Source organism: Chiloscyllium plagiosum, chromosome 35 (genome assembly GCF_004010195.1).
Source record: "Chiloscyllium plagiosum isolate BGI_BamShark_2017 chromosome 35, ASM401019v2, whole genome shotgun sequence".
NCBI classification, from domain to species: Eukaryota; Metazoa; Chordata; class Chondrichthyes; order Orectolobiformes; family Hemiscylliidae; genus Chiloscyllium; species Chiloscyllium plagiosum.
Window position 1 is genome coordinate 5,553,180 of NC_057744.1, and position 22,042 is coordinate 5,575,221.

A 22,042-nucleotide genomic window follows, 5' to 3' on the forward strand; every position below is an offset into this window, starting at 1 on the left:
TATCCAGCCAACTGACCTAACTAACCCCCAGTCAATAGTCCAGTCACTCCTCAGTTGGCCCCTCTTTCCCCTGGAAGAGATTTCTGTATCTTTCCAACTCTGATCAAAAAGTTGAAATACTGACATTTTAGCATTTTATTTTTGGATGACACGTTGTTGTAGAATTCTTTATGCTCTTGCAGTATCAACCATCTCTTCATTTGTCATGCAGATCATGTGTGGAAATTTTAGTGTACGTCTCAGCACCCACCTTTCATTCTCATTTTGATAATATGGTGATTTTATCTTTTAAAAAAATGACTTCATGAAGGGAATGATCATGGTGTGTCGTAATGATCTGATCCCTCATTCCTTTTGGCGAAGACTTTATGTTGAAGATTTGGTAGAGGTGGGCAGCAAACATTCTGTTGGACAATTTGTCCCAGTCTCCTCACTGACATTCTTCCCAAAACTAGAAATAGATTAACTTCCCATTTATCTCATAGCTGTTTGTGGGATCTTGCTTTGTGCAAAATGGCTGTGATACAGTTGTACAACAGTCTCTGCTGTAACCTTCTCTTTAATATTCATTCATGGGATGTGGGAATAGTTGGCAGGGCCAGCACTTAATGGCCACCTCTCATTCTCCAGAGGACAGTTAAGAGTCAGCCATGTTGTTGTCACATGGACCAGATATGGAAGGCAGTTTCCTTCCCTACAGGGGATTAGTGAGCCAGATGGGTGTTTCCTGACAATTGACAATGGTTTCGTGGTCATCATTAGATTTTTAATTCCCGATTTTTATTAAATTCAATGTCCACCACTTGTCATGGTGGGATTCAAACCTGGGTCCCCAGAACATAAACCTGGGTCTCTGGATTGATGTCACTTGACCATCACCGCCCCATGAAGGAATGTGACTGTGTTTTGAAGTAATTTCATCAGCTGCAGTACGACAAAACAAAAGGTCTGCCTGGTCAGAGATGCTGCCCTTCAGATAAGAGGGTCTGGTAGTTGAGGCAGACTTTGAAGTTCACACAACACTAATTGCAATGGAGCAGAAGCCTGTCCTTGTACCCCGATGGAGATTGAGTGATGCGGACCAGGGATTATACAGGTGCCAATCAAGTCCTAGCACATTATGTTGACAGACATAGATAGCGAAGTACTGAGTGTACATGGTGAAGATGCTGTTTATTGTAATGATAGCAATGATATACAAGTTACATTTATTGGTAGACATTGTTCCCAGGCCATTGGGAGACCTGTGGATAGTCTACACAATCTTTAGATAAAAACAATGACTGCAGATGCTGGAAACCAGATTCTGGATCAGTGGTGCTGGAAGAGCATGAGCTGGAAGTTTGGGACTAGGGTGAGGTGGGGGAAGGGGAAATGAGGAAACTGTTGAAGTCCACATTGATGCCCTGGGGTTGAAGTGTTCCGAGGCGGAAGATGAGGCATTCTTCCTCCAGGCGTCTGGTGGTGAGGGAGCGGCGGTGAAGGAGGCCCAGGACCTCCACGTCCTCGGCAGAGTGGGAGGGGGAGTTGAAATGTTGGGCCACGGGGCGGTGTGGTTGATTGGTGCGGGTGTCCCGGAGATGTTCTGCCATTTCCTCCCCCCACAAAAGTCCTTTGACACCACCAGATTGGGTGGAATTTAAAGTCATCTTCAACATTCATCCTTTCAGAATTGTTACCATGAACAAGAGTCCCATAAGCCATCGCTACCCTGTCTTTGCATGTACTATTCCTGAGTGAATGACACAGTGGAACTAACATATTTGTCTCTAATGAAAGCAAAATACTGCAGTTCCTGTGGACCTAATATTGTTTGATTAACTTGTATTCTTTAAGCAGTTGCATTGTGTTTGGATTTCAAAATACTTGTATATAATTACAAGACCATAAGTCATAAGAGCAGAAATTAGGCCATTCAGCCCATCAAGCCGTTCAATCATGGCTGATCAGTTTCTCAACCTTATTCTCCCGCTTTCTCCCTGTAACCCTTGATCCTCAAGATACTCAAGAACCTATCTCTCAGTCTTAAATATACTCAATGACCTGGCCTCCCCAACCTTCTGTGACAATGAATTCCACAGATTCCCCACTCTCTGGCTGAAGAAGTTTCTCCTTATCTCCATTCTAAAAGGTCTTCCCTTTACTCCTAAGGCTGTGCCCTCATGTCCTAGTCTCTCCTACCAATAGAAACATCATCCTGACATTTACACTGTCCAGGCCATTCAGTATTGTTTGTTTCAATTGGATCTCTTCACATCCTTCTAAACTCAATCGAGGATAAACAGAGTCCTCAAATATTCTTCATATGTTATATAATGAAACCAGTGCAGGAAAAACTCAGCAAGTCTGGCAGTAACGATAGAGAATGAGACAGAGTTAATGTTGCAAATCCAATTCCCCTTCTTCAGAACAGAAGTAGTGTCTGGAAGAAGAGTGATACTGGACTCAAAATATTAACTCCCTTTTTCTCTCCACAGATACTGTCGGACGTGCTGAGTTTCAGCAGCACTTTGTTTTTATATTCAGGTCTAACCTTGACCCTATCTGACAACCACAAACATTGTTCATTTTTGTTTTGTTTATTTGGTTAAATCCACCATTTACTGCCCACTCTTAATTTCCTTGGAGAAATGTTGGTGTTCCACTACCTTTAAGGAGGAGAAATGGGGACTGCAGATGCTGGAGATCAGAGCTTAAAAATGTGTTGCTGGAAAAGCGCAGCCGGTCAGGCAACATCAAAGGAACAGGAGAGTCGACGTTTCGGGCATAAGCCCTTCTTCAGAGTTCCACTACCTTTTAACCATGTGAAGTTTGAGTGTGTTATAGTTTTTAGTTTATTTGCGTGGTCTGCTCAGCCATTTCCAAGGGCAGGGGTTAAGAGTCAGCCACATTGTGGGTCAGGAGTGACATGTGCAAGTTACATGAGTTACCTTCCTTGAGGACGGCAGATTTCCTCTTCTAAATGTTTGTTAACTTTGTTGATTCTTACAAACTTTCTGGCCACCATTATTTCATTGTGAGCTTCATTTCAATTAGTACAAATGGGTAGGATTCTTTGGATACACTGGTCCAAACCTGTCGATCACTCTGTCCTGTAATGTGACCACTGCGCTATTGTACAGAAACATGACTACTGCAGTAATATACAGAAACACGATGCCCTTTCTGCTGCTCAAGGTGGTTTGCTTGGATGTGAGCAGAAATATTAACAAGTGCATTCTATCTTGCCTTACCTGTCAATCAAATGACTACCTGCTTCTATCACCTTTTCTTTTTCCTTGCTTTTTTCCCCATTTCCCTCCCTGTATGCTTTCCTTTCTGCTCTTCCAATTCTGTCCAAGCCAGCCAAGTACAGAGCAGGAAACCAAAGAAACAGGAGAGAAGACAGAACTGGAGCCTGAGTCCAAGCCTGACCCCGAGCCCAAGGCTGAGGCTGAGGTGGAGACCGAGGCTGAGGCTGAACCTGAACTTGAGCCCGAACCAAAACAAGAGCCAACCAGAGAACAAGAACAGCCTGAAAGCACTGGTACCCAGATCTCCGAGGTGGAGATCCCTAATGTTGGAAAGGTTATGGTTCGACATGATGCCGATGGCTACAATGAAGAGGTACCAACTCCATAGGAGACCTTATAAGCAGCATTAACCATTCTCTGCACAAGGCACTCAGTGTAGCATATCTATGGTCCCTTTCTGAAGGGGTGTAGATTAAAATCTGGAAAAGAAAATGTCCGCATAATGTTACACCAGTTTGAACATGATGTGTTTTTGCCCCTGTGCTCACCCTGTGCTGTGTCAATCAGCTCTGACTGAAACCAGAGTAAGGTTCAGTCAGTCAGGTATTCTCACTGCATATTCCTCCAATGTGTGTTTGGAGTCCCTTGCTCGAGTTCTCAGCTCGGTTCAGACTGTTTCTACAGTTGATGATGCAAATGTGGAGCCCTTAAAATATAAAAGTGCCAAATGTGTGTTGTTAAAACTAAACTAATGTTTTTTAGGGTTACTGCAAATGTTGAAAAAGTTCTTTGAGGTTCCATTTGTTTTTTGTTTTAATAATTTTCTATTTACTTTGGTGCAAGGTGTAATAGGTAAACAGATTGCCCCACTGCCTGTGTCTCGCCACATGCCTCTCACTCCTAGGTTTATGACATCCTCCTAAGCTGGATGAGTGCAGCTCCAAGCCCCCAAGAGGTTTGACAATGTCTTGGATAAGGCAGTTTGTTTGATCAGCACCCCTGCCACCACCTTCAACATCCACTCCCTTCACCACTACGCGGTAGCAGCAATATGTACCGTTTACAAGGTGCACTGCAGCAACTCACCCAGATTCCTTCACTTTTCAAACTACATACTCCACCATCTCGAAAGACAAGGGCAGCAGATGGGAATGCCACCACTTCCCTTCAAAGTCGCACTCCATCCTGACTTAGAAATATAACACCATTTCCCTTCACTGCTGCTGGGTGAAAATCCTGGAACTCCCTCCTTGACAGAGTTCTACCAACATCATGTGGCAGCTGTTCAAGAAAGCAGCGCAAGGGCAGTTAGAGATGGACAACACGTGTTGGCTGAACCAGCGACAACCAAAGTTCTCTCTGAGCTGCACATTCATGCAGCCGCTGCAAGGTGATTGGCGTTGACGTGGCAATCACGGGAATTTAGTCACAGCCAGGCACAGACCTTGGAGGTCTACACAGCCGTAAAGGAAGTTATATGGAACGCTGATGATGGCCACTTCCCATGAATGAATTATTAAAAAAAACTATTACATTGCTGCTCTAGAGTCGTCTTTTGTAAAGTGTTGCGACTAGTTTAGGTTTGCCAACTGTCCAATTCCCCCTTCCTAACTCAATCCCTCCTCGGGAATGGGTATTGAATCAAAAAACTCCACATTCTGCAAACAAAAGCCCAGTTTCCTTGGTATGCTTCCATAATCACTCTAATTAATTAATGTTTCACCACCCTGTCACAATGTGTACACTGTGCTGCTGTTAATCTTAATATCATCACTTGTGAGAACCATCCGTTTAACCCCATTCCCCCCGCACACCCTCCCTTTCCGTGTACTATTGTACCTTTTTCTTTTTAAAATAGATGTGCATGCCCTTGGAAACGTACTTTGGAGTTCTTCATCCATCACTCTTTCTGCTAATGCCCAGGGAACCACCTCAAAAATATTGACACATCCCCGGAACACTCTGTAAATAATGGCAAAAGTTTTGATTGGCAAAGACAGAAATGTGTTACTCAGGCAACAATCCAGGAATGTATAGAATTACTAATTACAAATGTAAATAGGGAAAATGTTTGCAGAACATGGATCCAGGGATAGTTTGTGTAGCCTTGAAATAATTGAGAAGTAGCTGGCTGTAGATCTCAATTCATTGTCGTCCTTTCTCTTTGTCAACTACTACCCTACTTTCCAAGTAAGCACCTTCCTCATCCTTAAGCACTTTTGTAGTGATTTGGGACCAGGTTGACCTCTGTAACTGCAAGGTTTTTGATTGGTTCAAGTTAACAACCCCAATCAAGATTTGGAGATACCCGTGTTGGACTGGGGTGTACAAAGTTAAAAATCACACAACACCAGGTTATAGTCCAACAGATTTAATTGGAAGCACATTAGCTTTCGGAGCACTGTAAACTTTTGCTATAAATTCTGTGCCTTACAATTGTGTCCTCCATAAGCACCTGATGAAGGAGCGGCGCCCCGAAAGCTAGTGTGCTTCCAATTAAACCTGTTGGACTATAACCTGGTGTTGTGTGATTTTTAACTTTGAACCAATCAAGAAAGCCTTGGCTGACCAAATGTATTCAGGAGTTTCCCCTTCAGGGACATATCATGGCGGGCCTTGTACAGACTGCTGCTGCACACCGTCCACCTTTTCTCCCTCATTCACCACCCGGACACGCCTTGGCGTGCCCATTTGCCACCGGGTAGTAGGGATCCCCAGTGGATGGCACTCTACGCAGGAGTTCTCCCTCTTTCTCTCAGGGATCTGGGGTGGAGGGTACTGCGCATGGCAGTCCCCTGCAACTGCAGATTGTGGTGGTTCACGGACTCTCAGCCCAGCTGCTTGTTTTGTGGAGCTGTGGAGTCCGTGAACCATGTGATGGTCATCGATGGAGCATTGGATGTGGGCACGTGCATTCCCTTTTTGATTTCCCTAAAAACCCCGTAATCAGGAGCTCAGAATCTCTGCAGTTGAGAATTGACTCTGAGCTGGCTGGCCGGTCACAGCCAGTGAACTGGGCCCTAGTAAATAAAGGGTGACTTAGTGACGGGACCCAGCCTCTGTACAGATGTTTCATCTTTCATCCAATTCTCAATCCCCTGGGGATTACAAATTCTCCCAATCCTATCACAAGTCTCCAGTTTGAAAACCATAATCCTATTCAAACGACACAGATTTTTGGCGCGAGACTCATTGGCTGCCACCCATATGTTTTTGCAATTCAGTAAGGATTTTGCAGTTTATGTACAGCTTGTACCTTTCATGTGTCTTTGGTTTGATGACCTTTCTCATTTTGTCTGTCTGTTCTTGATGTTTTTCCTCCTTCTGCCCTCTTGTGGCAGGAAATGTTAAGTCCGGCTATGCAAGGCATCATTCTGGCTATTGTCAAGTCCAGAGAAGTCTATGATCGGGATGGTGCTGAGGCAGGGCTAATAAAGGTATTTCTATTAAGTGCTTTGCTGTGCATGCAGTTTTTAGAACCGTGTTGTGCCGAATTTCCACCTGGGTTGTGTACATTTCCTGTGGATTTAATATCTTCTGATATCCTACTCCCTTTACAAGCTCCTCATGTTGGAACACCATTTCTTACTCAATCTTACACTGCAGAAGGAGGCCATTTATCGCATTGTGCCTTGTGCCAACTCTTTATGTTGGATTAAACTCAATTAGATTGATTCCCTCTTCTCTTTCCCTGTAGCCCTAAAAATGTATCTCACTTAAGGTATTTATATCGTGCTCTTTTGAAGGTTACTTGTCTGGTATCAGAACTGATCTGATAACTAGTACTTGTAGGAACATAGGAAGGAGAATAGGCCATTTGGCCTGTCAAACCTGTTCCAGCATTCAATGATTTTGTGCTGATCTTGGTTATCATGTCAGCCCCATTTTCCAGCCTGCCCCTGGGAAGCTGGGACAATCAGGTGGAAAGCTTGCTGATTTCTTTTCCTCTTCCTCATGCCAGTGATGTACCTTTTGCCACTCAGAGTGTAGCTGCACACTTTAAAAATGCACAGAAGCAAGGGCCTAAGGCTTGACCTGAACCCCTAGGAACAAGGATAGAAATGGCTGAAAATGCACAACACGCTATCAGCGACTTAAGAGACATTAAAGCGATAATGTAGAATTTTATTTTGATTTCAGGTTCCTCACATTTGTATCTCATATTTCTCTTTATTCCCACTTTGCTGACCAACATAGTCATGATCAACAGTGAATTTAACAAGTTATTCAGTGAGACGTTGCACCTTCATAGTTCCAAATGGCTTCATAAGAACGTGACCAAACCAAGTTTGCACATTCTCCCTGTGTCTGTGTGGGTTTCCTCCGGGTGCTCCGGTTTCCTCCCACAGTCACAAAGGTGTGTAGTTCAGGTGAAAATTGGCCATGCTAAATTGTCCATAGTTATTAGGAGCATTAGTCGGGGGGGGGGCGGGGTGGGTTCCTCTTCGGAGGGTCGGTGTGGACTTGTTGGGCCGGAGGGCCTGTTTTCACACTGTAGAGAATCTAACCTAATCAAGTCTCATTAGGAGAAGTGACCAAAGGTTTGGCTGAAGTGGAGGGTTTAAAGAAGATCTTAACAGGAGAGGGAAGTGAAGAGTTCTGGGTTGTGTCGGGGTGGAGTGAGGGGAAGGGGGATGCAGACATCTGATGGCACAGCTTCTCTCAGTTGATTAATTAATATTAGATATGCTGAAGAGGTCAGCATAAATATCCCTGAAGTTTGTAGATGTGACAGAGCTTAGAGAAAGAGAGTGGTTGAGACTATGAAGAAATTTGAAAGCAAGGAAAACTATTTTTGAATCGAAATTTGACCTGACCAGTGGCCAGTATAAGTCAGCAGGTATAGGGTGATGGATGAATCTGATGTGGTTGGAGCTGGGATACAGGAAGCAGAGTTTAGCTGAAATCCTGCACGGTGGCACAGTGGTTAGCACTGCTGCCTCACAGCGCCTGAGACCCGGGTTCAATTCCCGCCTCAGGCGACTGACTGTGTGGAGTTTGCACGTTCTCCCCGTGTCTGCGTGGGTTTCCTCCGGGTGCTCCGGTTTCCTCCCACAGTCACAAAAGATGTGCAGGGTCAGGTGAATTGGCCATGCTAAATTGCCCGTAGTGTTGTGTAAGGGGTAAATGTAGGGGTATGGGTGGGTTTCGCTTTGGCGGGTCGGTGTGGACTTGTTGGGCCGAAGGGCCTGTTTCCACACTGTAATGTAATCTAATCTAATCTAAAAGAATAGAAATGATTGAAAACACACAGCAGATTATCAATAACTAAAAAGATATTTTGAGGAAGCTCATTATTTTCACAATTCCAATATCTGTATTTTGATTTCTACATTCCTGACCAATATGGCTAGATTTTACACTGCATACAGTAAAGTTAACAGGTTACTCAGAGGGGGATTACACCTTTATTCTTGTCTAATGCTACTATTGCCTGGTACCGTAAACATATCTTAAGCCTTAAAAATTACGGGTAGTTATCCAAAGACCCAAAGTCCATCCTGATCTCTGGGACCCGGGTGGCTAGTCCTTGAATGGATTCTAAGCATAAATTATGAGTCTTATTTGATTGATTGTCCTCTTTGAATATGGTTTCCCTGGAGAATGTGTGATATGATGTGGAGTGGGGAGGGGTGGGGGGGGCGTGGAAGAGAAACTAGTTTCAGCAACTTGTTAAGCATTGATGAGAAGATAAAGTTAAATTTTACACCTGCATCCAAGCCTACTAGGCTACATGTGCATTAGAATGGAGAAAAGCAAGTAAATGGTTAAATCAATTAAATTAGTTAATTAACTGCAACAACAGGAGAAGGTGCTGGATAGAGATGCTTAGCAGGCCTGGTGACATCTGTGGAGACAAAAACTGTTAACATAAATATAACTTCTTCAGAAAAACTCAAAAAAACCATTGTGCAGTAATTTGCTTTTATCCAATAACAATTGTGCTCTGTACTTCTGAATGTGCATGATAAATAATTTTGTAAATGCACCCTCCACTTTCACTGTATTTAATTGTGCAATCACTGAAAAAGTGATTGATAAATTGATTGGAAGTTGGAAATTAGACAGAAGTGTTGTGGTTTTAGTATTTTCTCTCTCACTGTCATTCAAGTGAAACAAATGCTACATTAAGTATTTTCTAAAGCACAGAGAATGTGTTTAAGGCACCTCTGCATTAAGTTATTAAACACGTGTTCTGTTCCACAAAAGTTAAGGCATTAGTAAATCTATTGGGTAGTAGCTATCTCTAAAGAGACAGCTTTGTTACACATTTTTTGACATCGACCCTTCAGGCCTATTCTTCCTGCCGTGGCTCCCAGTGGCTCTATTTAGATGGTTGGCTGTTTGTTATCTTATAACGAAAACACTTTTGCATGTTAGAAGTTGAAGTGAAAAATGAGATGTCACTGAAATCAAGAACTGTGATGTCTACTACTCTTGCTCCTAAATCTTATGGGCCCTTGAACCACCAACTCTGTAATTCAATATATAATTATGGATGATTTTCTTCAACACAACTTCCCATATCCTTTGATTTGCGAAGAAATCAAATCTGTATCTTAAATGCACTCATTGATGGAAACTCTCTATGATCAGGAATTCTATAAGGTCACAGCCCTTTGAATGAAAAAAGTGCTCCTCATCTCAGTCCTGAATGATCAATCCCATATGCTAGCATGCCTAACCAGTGGGCAACAACCTTTCAGTCTCAGGCCTATCAAGTCCCCTCAGAATCTATTGTCTTTTGATATATCTCATTTTCCTGAAGATTAGAGAGTATAAGCCCAATTTATACAGAAGATAACCCTCTTATTCCAGAAACTAACATTGTGACCCTTCACTATACTATCTCCCATATGAGTATATCCTTCCTTAAATAAGTCAGTGATCTGGATGGAGTGGCCTCATCAGAGCTGGTGTAGGGATACTTACTGCCCCTCTTTGATTTGGTCAGTACTATAAAAAAAACTATGTTGTTTGTTGCACACTAGTTCTGATCTCTAACCATCTCTCCAAGATGGTGCCTCTCATTGTCTGTTTTTAGTTTTCACCATTCGTAAGTTTTTGCTGGTTTTCTTTCAGCCTCCAAGTTATGATTTGGTGCTGAGTTGCATGTTTCTGATCTCTCCTTTTCCCACCCTGCTGCACCACCATCCCTAGGCATTCCATGAAGAGTACTCACGGCTGTTTGACTTGGCCAAGGACAAGCCAACACCTCAGAATGATCCTCGGCTCCAGCACGTTCTCGTTTACTTCTTTCAGAACAAAGCTTCCAAACGGGTGATCGAGCGGACACTTCTGGAACAGTTTGCAGATAAAAACCTCAGCTACGATGAAAGGTGGAGATCAGTTTAACCCTGTGCATGTCGAACTCCTGCTTTCAATGTCCAATTTCCGCCCTATGTAGATCAACAGCAACAACATATATTTAATCAACACCTTCAACATAATGAAGCAGGAGTGGTTATAATGAAAAGTATGATGTGGAAGCAAAATCATCAAAAGAAAAGTCAATGCATAATTGTTTCTAATAATCAAAAAATGGATGTTGAAATGGGGGTGATTTTCCGAGAGTTATTTTTTGCACACTGTTTCACACTTGAAAAATCACTCAGGTCTGAGTTTGTAAATGTAAATTAGAAGGTGGAGCTCTATTTGAATCCAGATTGAGGATACTTCCTCTTGGGATTCAAGCAGCATTTAGATCAAAACTGGAGGAGTGAGGTAAGGCAAATGTGCTGTTTGTTTGGGTAAAACCTCAGGAGGATGTACACTAAGGCTCTAGAATTTTAAAAAGGACCCAACCTCTGCAGTACTTCCTGCTTCCCACATAATGCTTGTTATTGCTCCTTTACTGGACAATTTTGTGCTATGAATTCGTACCAGCCACACCGCGAACCTTGTGAACATTACAGCACTTGGACTATAAACAACTGGCAGCAAAATGAAATTTTGTTGTGTCAGCATTGCCAGGCATCAGAACCCAAGGTGGAAGGACACAGAGTTTGACTCATGGATCCACATGCTTAAAATGTATTTAACAATCTGTGGACTCACATATTGCTTCAAAACGTAACCCACCGTCTTGTGATCAACTCCTAGGTCTATAAGTATAATGAAGGTGGCACAATCAAAGCTGAAGCTCATTGGACCCTCAGATATGGACATGCAGGAATACAAGGTGAAGCTGCATTAGCCTTCTGTATGTTTTTTTTTATTCACTCATGGACAGTGTGCTTTGCTGACTGAGCCAGCATTATTACCTGTCCCTATTTGCCCTTGAGAAGGTAGTGGTAGGCTGCCTTCTTGAACCGCTGCAGTCCACCTGCTGTAGGTAGACCAACAATGCAGAGTTTTATTTGGGCTCCTTAATGAAGAAGGACAAGGCCATTGTTGTTGTTGCAAATGCACACAGTCCGACGGGGACCTTAGTTTTTCCACTTTAGTTGTAACACTCCTATTGGGTTTTCCTCTTGTTTTGTTTTTTGGTCATTTTTATTTTGCCAGTTACGAAAGCCATTTTCAGCCTTCCCTGAGAATTCTTTCCACGCAGCATTTGGATTTAAGTGGAATCCAGAAATTGCACATTTGCCTTCTAAACATGCTCACAGATGCAGTGAATGAAAACTGATAGCATTGACTGTGGCAGCCACTGTGACCAAGGTTATTAGACTGTTGGGAGCTTTTTACACCACATTTCAGTAATTAATTCAATGACATGTTCCTGGTTTCATTTACAGGAATGGCATGAGGACTACAGTTTGTTCCGGAAGGTTTCTGTCTATCTCCTTACTGGACTGGAGTGCTATCAAAATGGCAAGTACGTATTGATTGCTTGAAAAGCAGGATGGAATTCCTTTGGAATGCTTGGAAAGTAAACAGAGTGTTCTAGTCCTTGTGGTTTAAATGGGCATCACTTCCCCCACCTTAGAAAGAACTCTTAATGGAAGACGTAGGGATGAGGTTTAACGGAAAAGGCGTTGCATGTCAATGGCAATTGGATTGATGGGTTGAACGATCTTCTCTTGTCTTAGTCAGACACTTCTTGTAACCATGATAGAATCAATCTCCTAATGATATTCTGAACTAATATTTGGTACTTGCTTTCAGATGCCGTGAATCTTTGACTTATTTGGTCCACGCATACCACAGCAACTTGAAGCTACTGAAGAATGGAAAGAACAGAGGAATTGATGAGACACTAATTGCATATTACAGAAGAAAATGCCTTCTGGTCAGTGATATTTTAAGAAGAGGAATGCATGGATAAGTTTGACTCTCTTGTTGAAAACTTTAAAACTTAAGCAATAAGCAACACTTCAAGTACTAAAAACAGGTTAATGTATCAGGTGTAGTTTATAGATTTGAAACACTCTATCTGAAAGGTTAGTCATTCCTTATTTTCTAGTTAACAGACTGTTTCATGTGGTTTCCAGTTTTAGTTCAGATTTGCAGCAATCACAGTTTTAATTACTTTTCTCTCTTTCTGCTGTTATCATTCTCTGTGGTTGGTAGGCTAGGCTGCTGCATGAGGTCTCGTGCTGTTTATGCATCTCAAATACATTCACAACTTAGAGTACTGAAACTGATAGGCATTTACTGTGTCTCTCACCCACTCCTTAACTGAACGCCAGGAAGCTCTTACTGAGAGCATGTGCTGCCATAGTAACTGCATGTTTAATGTGGATGCCGTTATTCGTGTGTAAGTCATCCAGTGTCTTGTGGCAAGGAGCTGATCCTTCGTTTGGACAGGACAAACAAGACCAGAAGATACATGATGAATGGCACGAGCTTGGGAAGCGGTGAGGATCAGAGGGGCCAAGATATCCACTTGCACTGGTCCCTAAGGGTATCAGGACAGGCTGATAAAGTAGGCATATAAGATACTTGCCTTTATTCGCTGCGGCATAAAGTTTAAGGGCAGGGTGGTGATGCTGGAACTGCTTTTTTAAAAAATGGTTGGTTAGGCCACAGCCTGAGTAAGAGAGACAGAAACTGAGGACTGCCTATGCTGGAGATCAGAGTCAAAAAGCATAGCACTGGAAAAGCACAGTGGGTCAGGCAGCATCCGGGGAGCAGGAAAATCGACATTTCAGGCATAGGCCCTTCATCAGGAATGTGTGCAGTTCACATTACAGAGGGATGTGATTGCCATGGAGAGGGTGCAGATAAAATTTACCAAGATGTTGCTTGGACTGGAAAGTTTTAATTACAAAGAGAGATTGGATAGATGGGGTTATTTTCCCTGGAACAGAAGTGACTGGGGTGGGACAGGATTGAGATGTACAAAATTGAATAAGGTAGGCAGGAAAAAGCTTTTTCCCCTTGTTGGAGGGATTAATAACTCATAGACATAGACATAGATTCATGGTAAGGGGCAGGAGGTTTGGAAGAGATGTGAGGAAAAGTTTTATTTTTCACCCAGAGAGTGGTGGGAATCTGGCAATCACTACCTATAGCAGTGGTAGAGGCAGAAGCTCTCATAACATTTAAGAAGTATTTGATGTGCACTTGCAATGTCAAAGCACACAAGAGTATGGGCCCAGTGCTAAAAAATGGGATTAGAATGGTTAGGTGGTTGTTTTGACGAGCATAGATTTGATAGGCTGAAGGGCCTTTTTGACTTTTTGAGGTATCCCAGGTTGCTGCACTGCTCTGCCACAGGCCTACAGCTCACCATCGAGCTCCCCATAACCTTCAAGGCATTGTTGCAGTTACACTTTGATTGTCTCAGCACAGAAAGTTAGGACAGGTACTTATTCTTGTCAGGACCTTTTTACTGATTAGATTTAAGTTCCTGTAATACCACTCTCTGACCCAGAAAGGGAGCAATTTAAACTGTGGACTCTCATTCCTACAGTTAGTAAAATGTTGGAGAATTTTAAATGTAAATTGTTTTAATTGCTTCCTTGTGTTTATTTTCTGTCTGTCTTTTCTCCTCTTCTCAAACATTCTTCCTTGTCTTCTCCTTATTTCTCCTCTTGCACTTGATTTGCATCTAACTACCCAATTTCTTTCTGTCACTCTTCTGCTTCTGTCAATTGTTAATCAAGTTCACAGCAGAGAAAATTAGAGTCAATTTGGGTTCAAAATTTGTTGAGAATTTTTGCACTGGTATTTTCAAGCTTAGCCAATAATTGGCAGTCCTGATAAATCCTAAGAGTGGTTGGAATGTGAAAACTCAGAAAAGACTGATCCAATTATTTAGATAATTTAATAGGAAACTAGACAAGTACGTGAAAGAAAAGGGAATAAGAAGGTATGCTGAATGAATGAGATCCAGGAGATAGAATTGGAGGGTAATTGTGTTGCGTAACCATACTTGGAAAGACAAGTTGATTTAAAGGCTTCTGTGCTGATCATTCTATATATATTTTTGCAACTTTAATTATAAAGTATTAGCTTCCAGCACAGGAATATGCTATTTAGCTCTCAATTCGTGCTTTACAATTTGGTGCTTTTACACAAAGCCTCCTCCTACCCTACTTTGTCAATAGAGGTTTCTATTCCTTTCAGTTCTGAAGAAGAGTCATACACCAGACTCAACACTAACTCTCCACAGATGCTGCCAGACCTGCTGAGTTTCTCCAGCATTTGGAATTTGTTCCCTTCTCCATCATGTACTTATCTAAGTTTCCCTGGAATCTTGCTTCACTTCTCAACTCAACTTGTATAACAAGTTCCACATTCTAACCAGTCTCTAGATTTTCAAATGCGGTTCTCCTGAAATCCCTTTATGGTCTGTAAGTCAGATGGAAGCCAAAGCCGGAAACTATAGCCTGATTAGTCTAATACCTATTGTTGGAAAAGTACTGGAATAAATTATTAAATAAGTAACAATCATCAAGTAACAGAATATCCAGAAAATCATAACCTGATCAAGCAGAGTCAGCATGGCTTCATGAGTGGGAAATTGTGTCTGACTAATTTATTAGAGTTTTTCAAGGAAGGCTGAACCAGAGTAGATGGAGTGGAACCAGGAGATGTGTTTAAACCTCCAGGAGGAGTTCAAAAAGTTGTCATAAGAGCCCACGGTGTTAGAGGTAGTATACTGGCATGAATACAGAATTAGCTAATGCACAGGAAACAGTGAGTGAGGTTAAGGGGTTCTTATACAGGTTGGCAACCTGTGACCAATAGGATTCCACGGTGATCACTGCTGGGACTGCAGCTTTTGCAATATGTATTAATAACTCAGAGGAAAGAAGCAAATTTGTAAATAACACAAAAATAGTTGAAAAGACAAGTTGAGAGAGAATCATTTACAGAGAGTTAGTTAAGTTAAGTTAGTGGAAAATAGAGTGTAATGTAGGAAAAGCTGTGTTGTTGTTCATTTGGGAAGGACAACAAAAGAATAAAGTATCATTTAAATCGAGAAAATCTGCAGAAAACTGCAGATTTAGGGGACTTGTGCACAAAACACAGAAAACTACTACACAGGTGCAACAGATAATCAGGAAGGCTAATGGAATTTTGGTCCTTATTTCAAAGGGTGAAGTGAGAGAGAAGGGAATTCTTACTGCAGCAAGGTGAAGACAAGACTGGGGTACTATGAGCTGTTTTGGTCCACTTGTTTAAGGAAGGATATCATTTTATTGAAGGCAGTTCAGAGAAGGTACGCAAGGATGATTTCTGGTTTGGAGGGATTGTCTTTTGAGCAAAGGCTAAAGAGGTTGGCACTCTACCCACTGGAGTGCAAAGGAATAGGAGGCGATCTCATTGAAATATATCGGATTCTTAAGGGGCTTGACAGGGTAAATGCTGAGAGGATGTTTCCCCTTATGGTAGAGTCTAGGACCAGAGGTCATATTCTCAGAATAAAGGGGATGCCAATGAGATGAGGAGGAATTTCTTCTGAGAGTTCTAAGTCTTTGGAACCTCTTGCCACAGAGAGCTGTAGGGGCAGAGTCCTTGTGTATGTTTAAAGCTGAGAGAGATTGTTGATCAGTTGGGGAATCAAGGGTTATGGGGAAATGGCAGCAAAGTAGATTTGAGGAATATTTAATCAGTCATGATCCTGTTAAATGGTGGAGCAGACTCAAGGGATTGAATCACCTCCTCTTGTTCCTATTCTACAGTCTATTCTTGCTGCCAGAGGAAACACATACCCTCTGTCTTCCATGTCAAATCCTTTTAGAACAGTGAAGACTTCATGTTGCCTCTTGGCTTTTTTCCAGAGCCCCAGACTGCTTGGTCAATCCTGATGGTTCACAGTGTATTCATGAGATTAGATTAGATTACAGTGTGGAAACAGGCCCTTCGGCCCAACAAGTCCACACCGACCCGCCGAAGCGAAACCCACCCATACCCCTACATTTACCCCTTACCTAGCACTACGGGCAATTTAGTATGGCCAATTCACCTGACCCTGCACATCTTTGTGATGTGGGAGGAAACCGGAGCACCCGGAGGAAACCCACGCAGACACGGGGAGAACGTGCAAACTCCACACAGTCAGTCGCCTGAGTCGGGAATTGAACCCGGGTCTCCGGCGCTGTGAGGCAGCAGTGCTAACCACTGTGCCACCATGCCGCCCACCCACCGTGCCGCCCACAAATGTAAGAGGAAGCCGGTTGTCCCATAGGGAAAATGTTTGCACGGAGGTTTCACTGTGAACATTATTAGCAAGCCCTTCTCTTCTGAGTATCTTGCTATGGAATAGCAGTTTGACAGCTGGGAAGCGGGTGTTCTGCCTGCTGTGTTTGCTAGGTAAGGGTCTGTGGCGATAGACAACTACCAGCAGTAGTGAGCAACCAGAGAAAGGCAAACTGTGCGATAGTGAAGACCTGAGCATTTCATGCAATGAATCGGATCAAAAGAGGCCATTGGACTTATTGTGTCTGCTTTGGATGAACGTTTCATTTAATGACATTCTTTTTGCCTTCTCTGCTTAATGTTGCACATTTATCCCTTTTCAAATAGCTGTCTAGTTACCTTTTGAATGTCTCGATTGAACCTGCCTGCACATCACTGTGGCAGCGCGTTCCAGATCTTAAACCGTCATTGAGCGAAAAATATGTTCCTCACATCACTTCTGCTTCTCCTGCTAATTACTTTAAATCTGTGCCCTCTCATTCTCAATCCTTTGAGTGAGGACATATTCTTCCAAAAACTCTGAGCAAACCTCTCATGATTTTGAACAGTGCTATCAGATTTCCCTTCAGTCTTCTCCAAGGTAAACAATCCCAACTTCTCTAATTTATAGAAACATAGGAGCAAGGGCAGGCCATTCAGCCCTTTGAACCAGCTTGACCATTCATTCCGGTAGTGCCTGTTCCACTTTTCCCCTACATCCTTTCATCTCTTTAGCCCCAAGTGCTATATGCAACTCCTTCTTGAGATCATGCAATGTTTTGGCTTTGACTGCTTTCGATGTTAATGAATTCCACATGCTTATCACTCTCTGGCTTAAGGAATTTATCATCATCTCAGTCCTAAATGGTTTACCCTTTATCCTTCAACTGTGGCCCCTGGTCTGGACTCCCATGTCATTGAGAACATCTTTCTGCATCTACCCTGTCTGGTCCAGTGAACATAGTCCTAACCATTTAAACTTCTCCTCAGTCCTGCCATCCCAGGAATCAGTCTGGCAGACCAGCATTGAATGAGTTGCAACTGTCTATGTGGAGTTTGCACATTCTCCCCGTGTCTGCGTGGGTTTCCTCCAGGTGCTCCGGTTTCCTCCCACAATCCAAAAATGTGCAGGTTAGGTGAATTGGCCATGCTAAATTGCCCGTAGTGTTAGATGTAAGGGACTGGGTCTGGGTGGGTTGCTCTTCGGAGGGTCAGTGTGGACTTGTTCTGGCCGAAGGGCCTGTTTCCATGCTGTAAGTAATCTAATCTAATCATTGCACTCCCTCCATAGTCAAAAACATCCTTCCTCAGAGAAGGAGATCAAAACTGCACACAGTACTCCAGGATGTCGCCAAGTATGGAAGGTTTGAGTTATTAAAAAAAGGCTGGAACTTCTCTCACCAGAGAGTTGGAGGGTGAGAGGTGACCTTGTCGAGGTTTGTAAATTCATGAGGGGTTAATGGTAAATGTCTTTTCCCTAGGTTGGGGGATTTCAAGACAAGGAGGTGTATTTTTGAGGAGAGAGATTTAAAAAAGACGTGTGGGGCAAGTCTTTTGGACTGAGCGTGGTTTGCTTGTGGAAGTGGTGGATGTGGGCATAGTTACAACTTTTAAAAGACACTTCGATGAGTACACGAATAGGAAAGATTTGGAGGGATATGGGCCAGGAGCAGACAGGTGGGACTAGTTCAGTTTGGGACTGGTTGGTTTGAAGGGTCTGTTTCCATGCTGTTTAACTGTTTGTAGTCTCACCAAAGGCCTGTAGAGTGGTGGAAAAATGAGTGCCTTACACTGTAATTTTTGCATTACTTTTGCGAGTACTGTATTGATCTGCATTTCTCACTGATTGTTACAGGAGCTGAATGCCTGTGCAGCCGACCTATTTGAAAGTGGCGATGAAAATAGTGTAGCAGAAGGGTTGAGCATAATGAATGAGCTGGTCATTCCTTGCATGCACCTGATTGTCACCAATGAGCTCTCCAAAGAAGACCTGGCTGCGGTGGAGATGATGAGAAACCACTGGTGTTCCTACCTCGGTGAAGACATGGATTGTAAGTCTTTTACTAACCATTTGTTCTTAAGTTCACACAGTACAGGAGGGGCTCATTTAGCCCATCATAGCTGTGCTGGCCTTTGGAAGAGCTTCCATTATTCCTACTTTTCCCATGGTCTGCAAACCTTTGCTCTTTGAGCACTCATCCAATTCCTGTTCAGAATTTTCTTTCCCAGCAGCACATTTGAAATTATCATGACCAGTTACATTGAAAATGTTATCCTCATCTCTGATTCTTTATCCAGCTAATTTAAATCAGTGCTTCTGGTAACTTGCCACCCTGCTGTTAGAAGCTGATTGTACCAATCAATCCTTGAAGATTCCCAATAATTTTGGGTATCCCCCCTGTTGTGGCTAAAATTGCATTTTTGCTAGATGGTGGTAATTTGGGAAGCCGGAAAACCATTCTGATGTTTACATCAATAAGGAGAATCACAGTTGAGTTCAGTCCTGTGTTCAGTAGATTCCTGGCTTTCTGAAGGGCTCTCGTGGTAATGTCCATACTCCTGAGTCAGGAGGCCTTGATTCAAGTCCCAGCAAGAGGGGCATGGATAGGATAAATAGACAAAGTCTTTTCTCTAGGGTGGGGGAGTCCAGAACTAGAGGGAATCGGTTTAGGTTTAGGGTGAGGGGGAAAGATATAAAAGAGATCTAAGGGGCAACTTTTTCATGCAGAGGGTGGTACAGTATGGAATCAGCTGCCAGAGGAAGTGGTGGAAGCTACTAAAATTGCAAGGTTTTAAAGGCATCTGGATGGGTATATGAATAGGAAGAGTTTGGAGGGATATAGGCTGGGTGCTGCAGGTGGGACTACAATAGGGACAGGTCGGCATGGACAAGTTGGACTGAACGGTCTGTTTCCATGCTGTACATCTCTATGACTCTATGACACTGTGTAATAATATCTCTGAGGAGATTGATTAGGAAATATATTCTGGCTTTCTTGTCACTACTGGTGTTGTGACATAACGTTATTAGTCTTTCAACAGTGAAATGAAAGTCTCATATTCCCATTAGGCCACTCTCTGATTAGAGAGAGCCGGCTGGTGGTGAGTTGAACCTAACAACCACTATGTCAAGGTGAGAAGGCTGGGCTCTGATGGTGTCCTCAGCTGGTACCCCTCTGCATTGCAAACTAGCCATCCAGTTAACCAGAATAACAAACTTTTCAACAATAACTTTATTGTAATTTGGACCTAAATACTTTTGCTTGGCAAGCTTTGATGTACGGAATAATAGCCATATTTGTTTGTAAAACTGTAGAACATCTGTATAAATTGGCAATTGGTATCAATGTGTACGTCAAAATATCTGAGCCTTCACCTGTGTCACTAAGATCAAAACTTTGCCAACATCCCCAATAGTCATCGACTACTTACTCTATAATCATGTCCAATAAACCAGAGACTAATTGTGGATATACTGGCGTTATCTCTGTTAAGCATCTGTTGCCTGTAAATGCCTGGTCCTTTGCAGATTGTTCACAACAAGCCTGCTTCATGTATGATCGATATATCACAAGGACTTGGAACTTGTTGGCTATGGGCAGAGCTTGATGGGAAGATGATCGAAGTCAAGCTTGAGAATGCTAATGGTTACTTGCCATGTTCTGGTGAAAGGTCATCAGCTCTTCCATCTCTGTTCCCCTCGCCACCGAAACAGTCTGAAATGCTGAATATTTCCAGTGCTTTTGTTTGTTTTTTATTTCAGATTTCCAGAACCTCCTAGATGTGGGAATACTCATCCATATTTTGAAATCCGTCTATAGCCTCTGTTCTATATCTCTGTGACCTCATCCAGCCTTATAACCATCTGAGATTTATTTGCTCTTCCAACTCTGGCCTTTTGACACTTCACTTATTTTTTTTAATAGTCCACCATTGGCAGCTATTCTTCCAGCTGCCTATGTCCAAAATTCTGGAATTGCTTGCCTAAACCTTTCTATCATGCTACTTCTTAATCTCCTCCTTTAACAGGAGAGATCGAGTGAATCCTTAGAGTATAAAGGCAACAAGAGTATACTGAAGAGGGAAATCAGGAGGGCAAAAAGGGGACATGAAATAGCTTTGGCAAACAGGGTTAAGGAGAATGCAAAGGTTTTTACACATATATTAAGGACAAAAGGGTAACGAGGGACAAAATAGGGCCCCTCAAAGATCAGCAAGACAGCCTTTGTGTGGAGCCGCAGAGTTGGGGGAGATACTAAACGAGTATTTTGCATCAGTGTTTACTATGGAAAAGGACATAGAAGATGTAGAATGTAGGAAAATAAATGGTGGCATCTTGTAAAATGTCCATATTACAGAGGAGGAGGTGCTGGATATCTTGAAATGCATAAAAGTGGATAAATCCCCAGGACCTGATCAGGTGTACCCTAAAGCTCTGTGGGAAGCTAAAGAAATGATTGCTGGGCCCCTTGCTGAGATATTTGTATCATTGATAGTCACAGGTGAGGTGCCGGAAGACTGGAGGTTGGCTAACATGGTACCACTACTTAAGAAGGGTGGTAAGGACAAGCCAGAGAACTGTAGACCAGTGAGCCTGACCTCGGTTATGGGCAAGTTGTTGGAGGGAATCCTGGGGGACAGGATGTACATGTATTTGGAAAGGCAAGGACTGATTAGGGATAGTCAACATGGCCTTGTGAATGGGAAATCATGTCTCACAAACTTGATTGAGTTTTTTGAAGAAGTAACAAAGAGGATTGATGAGGGCAGAGTGGTAGATGTGATCTATATGGACTTCAGTAAGGCGTTTGACAAGGTTCCCCATAGGACACTGGCTAGCAAGGTTAGATCTCATGGAATACAGAGAGAGCTAGCCATTTAGATACAAAATTGGCTCAAAGGTAGAAGACAGAGGGTGGTGGTGGAGGGTTGTTTTTCAGATTGGAGGCCTGTGACCAGTGGAGTGCCACAAGGATTGGTGCTGGATCTACTACTTTTCATCATTTGTATAAATGATTTGGATGTGAGCGTAAGAGGTATAGTTAGTAAGTTTGCAGATGACACCAAAATTGGAGGTGTAGTGGACAGCGAAGGGGGTTACCTCAGATTACAACAGGATCTTGATCAGATGGACCAATGGGCTGAAAAGTGGCAGATGGAGTTTAATTTAGATAAATGTGAGGTGCTGCATTTTGGGAAAGCAAATCTTAGCAGGACTTATACACTTAATGGCA

The 22,042-nt window shown here is 42.7% G+C and overlaps 1 protein-coding gene across 4 annotated transcripts in view; it reads left to right on the forward strand.

Moving 5' to 3' along the window:
- The window catches only part of usp28 (ubiquitin specific peptidase 28), a 90,452-nt gene that overhangs the window by 63,473 nt on the left and 4,937 nt on the right, over positions 1-22,042 (forward strand). For 2 of the 4 annotated variants that reach the window (XM_043676542.1, XM_043676545.1), the window contains 7 exons: positions 3,346-3,606; positions 6,575-6,670; positions 10,395-10,573; positions 11,337-11,415; positions 11,975-12,054; positions 12,345-12,468; positions 18,664-18,859. In XM_043676542.1, the coding sequence (XP_043532477.1) occupies positions 3,346-3,606; positions 6,575-6,670; positions 10,395-10,573; positions 11,337-11,415; positions 11,975-12,054; positions 12,345-12,468; positions 18,664-18,859 (1,015 nt within the window). The remainder of the gene's footprint in view (positions 1-3,345; positions 3,607-6,574; positions 6,671-10,394; positions 10,574-11,336; positions 11,416-11,974; positions 12,055-12,344; positions 12,469-18,663; positions 18,860-22,042) is intronic. The other 2 variants (XM_043676543.1, XM_043676544.1) reach the window with 2 other exon arrangements.